This window comes from Drosophila eugracilis, unplaced genomic scaffold (genome assembly GCF_018153835.1).
Source record: "Drosophila eugracilis isolate 14026-0451.02 unplaced genomic scaffold, ASM1815383v1 contig_90, whole genome shotgun sequence".
Taxonomy (NCBI): Eukaryota; Metazoa; Arthropoda; class Insecta; order Diptera; family Drosophilidae; genus Drosophila; species Drosophila eugracilis.
In genome coordinates, this window is record NW_024573812.1 from 5,150,156 (window position 1) to 5,160,436 (window position 10,281).

Here is a 10,281-nt window from a genome sequence, read left to right on the forward strand (position 1 = left end):
AAAAAAAAAACATTCTTTAACTATTTAATATCTTAACATATACTAAAATGTTCCTATTTTATGCCACATCATTGCCCTAACTAAAGTGTAAATAATTGAATTTCAAATAATTTACTTCCCAGGGTGCGTGGCTTTTTCAGGTTTCCAAAGGTATTGCTGTTGGTGTGGGTGGACTTAATTAAAAATCCATTGTCAGGTTGACAAGTTCCCATGCCCCATTACTAGCTATAAAATCCTGTCCTGAAATCCACATACCACTCACTTGTAAAACAGCTAAAGAATGGGTAAGATCTCGCTGTACGGCCTGGACGCTAGTCCTCCCACTCGGGCTTGTTTGCTCACCCTAAAAGCTTTGGATTTGCCCTTCGAGTATATCTTCGTGAATCTCTTCGAGAAGGAGAACTTTAGCGAGGATTTTTCGAAGAAGAATCCTCAGCATACGGTGCCATTGTTGCAGGACGATGATGCCTGCATCTGGGAGTCTCATGCCATCATGGCCTATCTGGTGGATAAGTATGCAGCGAGTGATGAGCTGTACCCGAAGGATCTGTTGCAACGGGCCAAGGTGGATACGCTGATGCACTTCGAGACGGGCGTTATTTTTGAGGCTGCCTTGAGGCGACTCACCCGTCCGGTGCTGTTCTGTGGTGAATCTACTCTACCCAAGAACCAGGTGGATCATATCAATCAGATCTATGACTTTGTGGAGGCCTTTCTCGATGATCACGATTACATGGCCGGCGATCAACTTACCATAGCCGACTTCAGCATCGTTTCGACCATTACTTCGATTGGGGTTTTTCTGGAGTTGGATTTGGCCAAGTATCCCAGGATTGCCGCCTGGCTGGAGAGGCTCAAGGAGTTGCCCTACTATGAGGAGGCCAATGGAACCGGAGCAGCTCAGTATGTGGGATTGATGAAGTCGAAGAAGTTTACAGTTGTGTAAAAAGTTTAAATCGGAAAAGCCTTTATCCTTGCAGCACATACTATAGCTTTAGCTTTTCTATCTTATTTGAAGTTTATTTCGATCTAATTGGATTTAATCTTCTTTCAAATTTATAAATTTTGTCAATATTTTTCACTGTTAAAATATCTAATTTTAATCTGCAATATTTCTTAGTCCTTAATTACTAAATAAATTGATAAAAGCACCCCCCTTAAAGGTTGTGTTTTACTTTTTTGGATTAAATATTACATTAATACCATTTCTTTATGGATTTTCATGCAGTTATCAAAAAAGTACCATTACAGGATGATAAGCAAAACACATATATAGCATATATTCTTGCTGGTCAGCAACCATTTCCAAAGACTCTCCATAAAAATAAGCATGACTTTCCACATCTTATCTATTTTCTTGAAGCCCTCAACTTGTTTACTTATTTCAAGGCAAACAAACTGATTGGTTGTTATCAGCTTATCACCTTAATATTATCTAAGTGATTCATTTCTGGCTTGAAGATTGTGCTGACGAAAAGCTTTTAAACATTTTTGATAAGGGTTCGACGAACCTTTTTACCTAATCAGTTATTGCATAAGTTAGGCAGTTACTATTTAAAAATTGAGAATATTATTATTTTACTATTAAAATTTAACCCCTTAACATAAAAGTTGTTAAAGGAGTTAAGAGCAGGAATCCTTCTAATCTTAAATAAGTTCACGAATGCTCTCAAATACAGAGTACACGAAATACTCTTTGCAAATATCTCTTTAACTTTCTCTTAATGTTTCCCAATTTACCTATAAAAAACGTCATATTTGATCCCATCGATCAGTTGAGAACGCGACTTCACTGAGCAAACATGGCCAAGTTAACTTTATATGGAGTGGATCCCAGTCCGCCAGTTCGTGCCGTAAAACTAACTCTAGCAGCCCTCGGAATACCCTATGAATTTGTGAACGTCAACCTCTCGGGTCAGGAACAGCTCTCCCCTGAGTATCTAAAGAAGAATCCTCAACACACGGTGCCCACATTGGAAGATGATGGTCACTTCATCTGGGATTCCCATGCAATCATTGCTTACCTGGTCTCTAAATACGCTGATACCGATGCACTGTATCCCAAGGATCTTCTCCAGCGAGCTGTGGTAGATCAGCGCTTGCATTTCGAGACTGGAGTGGTCTTTGCCAATGGACTTAGGAGCATCACTAAGCCACTCTTCTTCTCTGGCCAGAAAACTATACCCAAGGAACGCTACGAGGCCATTGTCGAAGTCTACAACTTTGTGGAGACCTTCCTCACGGGTCAGGATTACATTGCTGGTGGTCAGCTGACCATTGCTGATTTTAGCCTCGTTTCTTCAATCACCTCACTGGTTGCCTTCGTGGAAATCGATCAGGTTAAATATCCAAAAATCAGTGAATGGATTAAGAAATTGGAACAGCTTCCGTACTACGAGGAGGCCAATGCCAAGGGCGCTCGGGCATTTATAGAACTTATAAAGTCTACAAATTTCTCCTTTGCAACCTAAGATTTTGATATGTAAATAAATTCTTCCAAAATTCTAAAAACTTATTGATTTTGTAAAGATATAAATAATTTAGAATATATTTTTTGGGGTCTATTATCACTTTTTTCATTTAAATTACCAAGTCAATACATTTTAATAATCAAAACTTTCAGAACTTTAATAAAACTCTTTTTGTTAAATGAAAGAGAATAAAGCTTACACTATCAAGAGTATCACAAGTTACCATTCAACTTAAGAGAATTACATTGTGTCTACAAAAATATATAATATGAGATTTTAGCCGGGTATCAAACATTTTCGAGGTCTTTCCATTTTATTGCCCTCTGTCATTATGACTGGCAATTTCTCAGATATCTCCTGGATGCCTTCACTTATTTAACTTGTGTGTGGCAAACAAAATTGATAAGTGCTTATCGAATACAGCTTGTTATTTTAGTACTTATATGATATACAAAGTGCTCTCTGATGTTCTCTTAAAAAGCTTTGGGAATGGGTTGATAAAGTCTAGATGTTGGGATAGGTTGAAAATGTTAATATAAAAAATTGGAAATCTTTGTAAACTAAGTAAAAAGAGTATAAAAAAATAATAAATTTACCTAAAAAATTATAAACTTACAATTTTCTCACCTCATAGTCATTCTTATTTACTTGTAAAAATTCAATATTTTTTGAGTGCCTTAAAAATAAGTTTCCATAAACAAATCGCTCTTAAATATGCTCTTAACTGACCTAAACTCCCATTAACTATCAGAATTTCCGCCTCCATGGATCAGTAGTGAACGAGACCCCACGGCGAAAAGATGGTTAAATTAACTTTATACGGTTTGGATCCCAGCCCTCCAGTTCGGGCTGTAAAACTCACTTTGGCTGCTCTAAACCTGTCCTACGAATATGTAAATGTTAATATCTTGGGCCGAGAACAACTTTCGGCGGCCTACTTGGAGAAGAACCCGCAGCACACGGTGCCCACTTTGGAAGACGATGGTCACTTCATCTGGGATTCGCATGCGATCATTGCCTATTTGGTCTCCAAATACGCTGATACCGATACCCTTTACCCAAAGGATCTCCTTCAGCGAGCTGTTGTAGATCAACGACTGCACTTTGAATCCGGAGTAGTCTTCGCCAATGCTCTTAGGGCCATTACCAAGCCAGTGCTCTTCTTCAAGCAGACTAAAGTACCCAAGGAGCGTTACGATGCTATCATCGATGTCTATGACTTCGCAGAGACCTTCCTTAAGGGTCAGGATTACATAGCTGGAAATCACCTGACTATTGCTGACTTCAGTCTGGTTACTTCTATAACTTCCTTGGTGGCTTTTGTGGACTTGGATCCGGTTAAGTACGGAAACATTACTGCTTGGATCAAAAGGTTGGAGGAGCTTCCTTACTACGAGGAGGCCAATGCCAAGGGTGCCAGGCAATTCGTGTCCGTTATCAAGAACACCAGTTTCACCTTTGAAAACTAATATATGGATTATGTAATTCAATAACTTGACAATAAAATCGTTTTATAAAAAGTATACAAATCTTATTGAATATTTTTCTCATCGTGTTTATAGTTTTGGATCTCTTCTTCTTTAACTACTTTGTAAAATATTCAAAATTATAGTAAAAAAATGAAATTCAGACAAACATTAATTTCCAACATTCTAGAACCTGATTCTGTAGAGTGCTTAATTATGGTGAAATAAATAATCTTTAACAGCAAAATACAAAAAAAAATGTGAATCGATAGCTAGCTTTCTTATCTCCCACTCTTTCAAATTTCTCTTCATTGCTCTCTTTCAAAATCCAATAAATATAGTGTTTGTCCTCTCTGTAAGTTCAGTTACAGAAGACATCTTACTTAGTCAACATGACAAAGCTAATACTTTACGGCTTGGAAGCAAGTCCACCAGTTCGTGCCACCAAACTGACGTTGGCTGCCCTGGATGTGCCCTATACCTTTGTGGAAGTTAACACCCGGGCCAAAGAGAACCTTTCCAAAGAGTTTCTCCAGAAGAATCCCCAGCACACTGTGCCAACTTTGGAGGATGATGGACACTTTATCTGGGATTCACATGCAATCATTGCCTATTTGGTATCCAAATATGGAAAGACAGACAGTCTCTATCCAAAGGATCTCCTCCAGCGGGCTGTGGTGGATCAACGATTGCACTTTGAGTCCGGAGTAATCTTTGCCAATGGTCTAAGAAGCATTACCAAGCCACTTTTTGCCGGCAAATCAATTATCCCCCGGGAGCGTTATGATGCTATTATTGAGATCTACGACTTTCTGGAAACCTTCCTGGCAGTTAATGATTATGTTGCTGGAAAAACACTAACAATTGCTGACTTTAGTATCATTTCCACCGTAACTTCACTAGAGGCCTTTGTCAAGGTGGACACGGCTAAGTATCCTAAGGTGACTGCCTGGATCAAACGACTGCAAAAGCTTCCCTACTACGAGGAGGCCAATGCCAAAGGAGTTCTTATATTTGAATCCCTTATTAAGGACTCTAACTTCGCTTTCGAATCGTAGAAGATTCCTTTAATTATATAAAAATACAATAATAAAATCTAAAAAATATACATAAGCAAAAGAGAGGGCAACTGGTTTTCTATTACATTCTCTTCTTAGAATAATTCTCTTTAAATATTATCTTTCAAAATCAAATAAATACCCCGCCTTGGTGGTCTGTTATTTCAGTCATAGAAAAGACCTCACAGCGACAACATGAGCAAGTTGACCCTATATGGTTTCGATCCGAGTCCGCCAGTTCGTCCTGTCAAATTAGCACTGGCCGCCCTGGATATACCCTACGAGTTCGTAGAAGTAAGCATCCTAGCCAAGGAAAATCTCTCTGAGGAGTACGTCAAGAAGAATCCCCAACACACGGTACCTACTTTGGAAGTCGATGGCCACTTCATCTGGGATTCACATGCAATCATGGCCTATCTGGTATCCAAATACGGCAAGACCGACAGTCTCTATCCAATGGATCTTCTCCATCGGGCTGTGGTGGATCAGCGGATGCATTTCGAGACTGGCGTAATGTATGCCAATGGACTAAGAACTATTACTCAGCTCATTTTTACTGGCACTCCCAATGTACCCAAGGAGCGTTATGATGCTATCATTGAGATCTACGACTTCCTAGAGACATTCCTTGTGGGTAATGATTACATGGCCGGGAATCAGCTGACTATAGCTGACTTTAGCATCATCTCCACTTTGACCTCCCTGATGGCTTTTGTGGAACTAGATACGGCTAAATATCCTAAGATCTCTGCCTGGATCAAGCGAATGCAAGAGCTTCCATACTACGAGGAGGCTAATGGCAATGGAGCCCGTACCTTTGGGTCTCTCGTCAAGAAGACTAATTTTACATTTTTATCTTAGAACATTGCTTGTAATTTGAAAACAATATTTTAAATGGGATATGAAAAGTAAATAGTAGATAGTAAAATTCTCAATTCTCGATTGTTCAGTAGCTAATTAGTATGGTGAAATAAATTGCCATGACCACTAAAAGAATCATTTGTTATGACCAGCGTTTAAGCTCTCTCTCTCTTCTAGAAGCTCCTCTCTTAGACCCTCTCTTTCAAAACCAAATAAATAAACTAGCTTTTCTCAGCTACTTTCAGTTGAATAGAAAAGCTCTTAGAGACAAAATGTCCAAATTAATACTTTATGGCACAGAGGCCAGTCCTCCAGTTCGGGCTGCCAAATTAACCTTGGCCGCCCTTGGTGTACCCTATGAGTACGTGAAAATAAATACCCTGGCCAAGGAGACCCTATCACCCGAGTTCCTCAAGAAGAATCCCCAGCATACGGTGCCCACCTTGGAGGACGATGGCCACTTAATCTGGGACTCCCATGCCATCAGTGCTTATTTGGTGTCCAAGTATGGCAAGAGTGATAGTCTCTATCCAAAAGATCTTCTCCAGCGAGCTTTAGTGGATCAGCGTTTACACTTCGAGTCGGGAGTTGTTTTTGTCAACGGACTGAGAAGCATCACCAAGCCGCTATTCGCCTCTGGCCAAACAACAATTCCCAAAGAGCGTTACGATGCCGTCATCGAAATCTACGATTTTGTAGAGACCTTCCTTACCGGACATGATTATATCGCAGGAGATCAACTGACCATTGCGGATTTTAGCCTCATTACATCTATTACTGCTCTGGCGGTATTTGTGGAAATTGATCCAGTTAAATATTCAAAAATTACTTCCTGGATCAAGAAATTGGAAGAACTGCCTTATTATGAAGAGGCTTGTGGCAAAGGCGCGAGGGACTTGGTGGTTCTCCTAAAGAAATTTAATTTTACCTTCTCATCTTAGGATTATGTCCTACAGTATTATTATTATTTTAAATAACTTATTTTGTAAACTGTTTTGTGAACATTTCTATGAACTATATGTGAAAGCTAACTATAAAATATAAACCCATATGCTGATATATATTTTGTATTCATTTTTGTTTGGGTTCTCTCTTTTTGAATTTTTGATACTTTTAAGTACCTTGAAAGCTCTGTCGCTCTCTTTTAAAAACCTTATATAATCTATATGGTTGCAAATTTTCCAAAGCTTTCTCTTTCACTATATAAAATACTTATGATAATTCTTTGATAAAAGTTATCTTTTCCTAGAAAATTTGTTACAAAATATTAAACATGAAAAATATATTCGAATCCCTCATAAGATTAAATCAAACAATTTAAAACATAAAAGATTATATTTTTAGAAAGAACAGCCCACATTTATCAACTGAAAGAATTTTCCACTAAGAACCTCTACTATTAAGAATCAAATAAACAGATATGATAAGCCATGTAGTATAGAGCAAAGCACCTGGCAAAACTTATTGAGTGTCATATTCAGTCGATTAAAAAGAATACCTTATCAATCCATATCAGCTATCTTGACTAAAAACACTGACAGGAGATAGGTTTCCCCAGCAAGCTGATCCCTATTAAATAATAAAAAATATTGCAATAAATATTATGTCAATCGCACAAAAACTTAATTACCCCGCTCATCATAATTGGAAAAGCTTAGAATAGCTAAGTGAGGTCCAGTTAATATATGGAATTAATTGAATCGCTTGTTGCTTATAGACGATCGCTACAGCGATAGACGGAGCTTGTTTAGTTTCTAATCAACAGCCGGAGTGAGCAGACAACAATGGGAAAACTAGTACTATACGGTGTCGAGGCCAGTCCGCCGGTGCGGGCCTGTAAACTGACCCTGGACGCTCTGTCCCTTCAATATGAATATAAGCTGGTGAACCTGCTGGCCGGGGAACATAGAAGCAAGGAGTACACACTGAAGAATCCGCAGCACACGGTGCCAATGCTGGAGGATGATGGCAAGTGCATTTGGGAGAGTCATGCCATTTGCGCATACCTAGTGCGACGATATGCCAAGGATGATGCCTTGTATCCAAAGGATTACTTCAAACGCGCTCTTGTCGATCAGCGTCTGCACTTTGAATCGGGCGTATTGTTCCAGGGCTGCATCCGGAATATTGCTGCTCCTTTGTTTTATAAAAATGAAACTGAGGTGCCGCGCTACAAGATCGATGCCATCTATGAGGCCTATGACTTTTTGGAGGTATTCATTGGCAATCAGCCGTATCTGTGTGGAACGGGCATAACCATTGCCGATTACAGTATGGTCTCTTCGGTAACGAGCCTTGTGGGCCTGGCCCCCATCGATGTCAAGCGCTATCCTAAGCTAAGCGGTTGGTTAGATAGGTTGGCCGCACAGCCTAATTATCAGTCACTCAACGGCAACGGAGCACAGATGTTGATTGACATGTTTAGCTCGAAGATCACGAAGATTGTGTGACTTTGTGCCGTAGCTTAAAGGTTAGGAATGAGATTGTCTGTGGTTACGTAACAATAAAGCTTCTATTTGTATGCACTTTACAAAAATGGAAACTACAATTGCTAATTACATTTTCGACTCAAATATCACATCTTAGAGATAAAACTGTTGTAAGAATAGTTAATGCAATCATCAAGGCACTTATTCGAAGGGTTGAATTAATAAAACAAATATTGCACACATATTGCCGGATGGGTCTTCTCATTCCACCGCTCCACGTTTTGGATCTGGCATATTTCAGTGGGGCTCAACCTTTCCGATCTCTACACTCCCGCTGACATGGACATCGAGAGGCTGCGCCGAATGCTTCGTTTTCGTTTTGGAATCGTTGCTAATGAGTTCCTCTCACTGGCTAGCTGTTTGTCTTCCGCTTCTCCAGTGCCTTCCAAACCAGTTTCATACGCTGCACGCAATCACGATGCTGTGACTCCCACAGCAAGGTTGTTAATCGTCCGACGGTGGCCACACCGTTCTCCGAGCTCCGAACCCATTGGAGCAAAAGCTGGTAAATTACCTGAAAAAGCAAAGAAGGGCGTTAATCATGCTTTTATAATTTTCTAACTCGAACTTTATAGACATATATCTGCATTCTTTAGTAGCCTTTAAACTTCACTCGTTACACTTTTATTGGGAAATATAAAACGCAAATGTAATTTTCCTATCTTTTAACTTGCAATCTAATCTCATCTATACAAGTAAATCATATATTAAACTGAAGCAGTATCAAAAAAGTGAAATTTAGGAATTATATAACATACAAAATAACAGATAATGTAAGCTAATTTGCAGTATTTGTGATTTAAAAGCTTTTGTATTCCATAATAGCTACTAATTGACTTTTGAAAGTATTTATGTTGTATCCTGGTTTTCAAATTCATTTTGAGATATTATCTGAATTATAGGACAAAGCAAACTTGAGTCATGCTAGTTAGATATTTAAATTAGGCTGATGCGTCACAGAAATCTTGCTGTTCTGCATGTTGCATTCGGTAAATGATTTGAACAGAATTCTAATAAAAGATATTTTTAAATAATAAACAATCGGAACAAGTTCAAACAAAAATTGGGCAGTACTAGGTCTCACCTCTCTAATATTGCCGTGCATTTGGTGATCAATTATGGCCTGATCGATCTGTCCCTCTGACTGGCCAAGATCCCTCATCACCTGTTTCCAACCCTCTCCCAAATGTGTGGACACCACATCAAGCAGACGAACATCGGGTTCCTCCTGCGACTGCATCATGGCCACAATGCTGACCGTTTTACGAGCAACAGTGGGTCGCTGTTTTCCATCTGGGGATGCGATAGGTTCGTCCGTGGCACTGCAGCTGCCCTTTCGGGAACTAGTGGCGCTCAAGTTCTGGTTGAAGTTGTAGACGGAGCCGAAATGTAGATTACTGGCATTAGAGAAGTTCATGACCACCTGTTGCTGGGCACTGTGCACGTTCATTGTGTTGTTCGTTTGGGTGTTGCTTAGGGTACCCGGAATATTGGCGGAATGTACAACGTCCATGGAATTATAGTTGGGATCACTGAGCTCGCGGAGCACAGATTCCGTAAGATCCGCGGAGGCAGTGGGCGTGCCAATGGAAGAAGGCAGCGCTAGGGCTCCGCTATTGTTGTTATCTATCTCATTGTCGTCTACAGGCGCTGCATCTTTTTCCAGGCGTCCCTCAGTGGGTGGCGGATTCTGTCCCTCTTTCCCGCCAAAGATTGTAGGCAAGAGGTTCCTTAGCTTCGACATGCTGTTCGCTGATAACTCGTCACTACAAATGTCCGGAAATTCCACAGATTGGGGAGTTTTTGCCTTTGTGATTCTTTTCAATTTGGTGATGGAAGAAAGACGATTACACTTATAATCGATAATTTTGATATTTGCTAATGAGCGATAAATTATTCGAGTAATAACAACAAATCACTTGTAAATGATCTAAAT

The 10,281-nt window shown here is 39.7% G+C and overlaps 8 protein-coding genes across 8 annotated transcripts; 7 read left to right on the top strand and 1 right to left on the bottom strand.

Moving 5' to 3' along the window:
• Positions 1–277: 277 nt before the first annotated feature.
• Positions 278–1,162, top strand: LOC108113179 (glutathione S-transferase 1). The gene has a single exon (XM_017223699.1). The coding sequence runs from the start codon at positions 281–283 to the stop codon at positions 944–946; it is 666 nt and encodes a 221-aa protein (XP_017079188.1). The 5' UTR covers positions 278–280; the 3' UTR covers positions 947–1,162.
• Positions 1,163–1,788: 626 nt separating this feature from the next.
• On the top strand, positions 1,789–2,548 carry LOC108113178 (glutathione S-transferase 1). Its single transcript, XM_017223698.1, has one exon. The coding sequence runs from the start codon at positions 1,803–1,805 to the stop codon at positions 2,469–2,471; it is 669 nt and encodes a 222-aa protein (XP_017079187.1). The 5' UTR covers positions 1,789–1,802; the 3' UTR covers positions 2,472–2,548.
• A 684-nt stretch (positions 2,549–3,232) lies between these two features.
• Positions 3,233–3,994, top strand: LOC108113177 (glutathione S-transferase 1). The gene has a single exon (XM_017223697.1). The coding sequence runs from the start codon at positions 3,272–3,274 to the stop codon at positions 3,938–3,940; it is 669 nt and encodes a 222-aa protein (XP_017079186.1). The 5' UTR covers positions 3,233–3,271; the 3' UTR covers positions 3,941–3,994.
• Positions 3,995–4,314: 320 nt separating this feature from the next.
• Positions 4,315–5,058, top strand: LOC108113165 (glutathione S-transferase 1-like). Its single transcript, XM_017223680.1, has one exon. The coding sequence runs from the start codon at positions 4,330–4,332 to the stop codon at positions 4,993–4,995; it is 666 nt and encodes a 221-aa protein (XP_017079169.1). The 5' UTR covers positions 4,315–4,329; the 3' UTR covers positions 4,996–5,058.
• Positions 5,059–5,150: 92 nt separating this feature from the next.
• On the top strand, positions 5,151–5,988 carry LOC108113164 (glutathione S-transferase 1-like). The gene has a single exon (XM_017223677.2). It carries the CDS (start codon positions 5,191–5,193, stop codon positions 5,854–5,856), a length of 666 nt encoding a protein of 221 aa, XP_017079166.1. The 5' UTR covers positions 5,151–5,190; the 3' UTR covers positions 5,857–5,988.
• On the top strand, positions 5,970–6,915 carry LOC108113163 (glutathione S-transferase 1-like). Its single transcript, XM_017223676.2, has one exon. The coding sequence runs from the start codon at positions 5,976–5,978 to the stop codon at positions 6,795–6,797; it is 822 nt and encodes a 273-aa protein (XP_017079165.1). The 5' UTR covers positions 5,970–5,975; the 3' UTR covers positions 6,798–6,915.
• Positions 6,916–7,605: 690 nt separating this feature from the next.
• Positions 7,606–8,527, top strand: LOC108112651 (glutathione S-transferase 1). The gene has a single exon (XM_017222782.1). The coding sequence runs from the start codon at positions 7,641–7,643 to the stop codon at positions 8,304–8,306; it is 666 nt and encodes a 221-aa protein (XP_017078271.1). The 5' UTR covers positions 7,606–7,640; the 3' UTR covers positions 8,307–8,527.
• On the bottom strand, positions 8,350–10,187 carry LOC108112650 (protein immune deficiency). The gene is made up of 2 exons (XM_017222781.1): positions 9,430–10,187; positions 8,350–8,859 (listed from the first exon to the last, which is right to left on the bottom strand). Exons 1-2 carry the CDS (start codon positions 10,087–10,089, stop codon positions 8,698–8,700), a joined length of 822 nt encoding a protein of 273 aa, XP_017078270.1. The 5' UTR covers positions 10,090–10,187; the 3' UTR covers positions 8,350–8,697.
• Between the last annotated feature and the right edge of the window lie 94 nt (positions 10,188–10,281).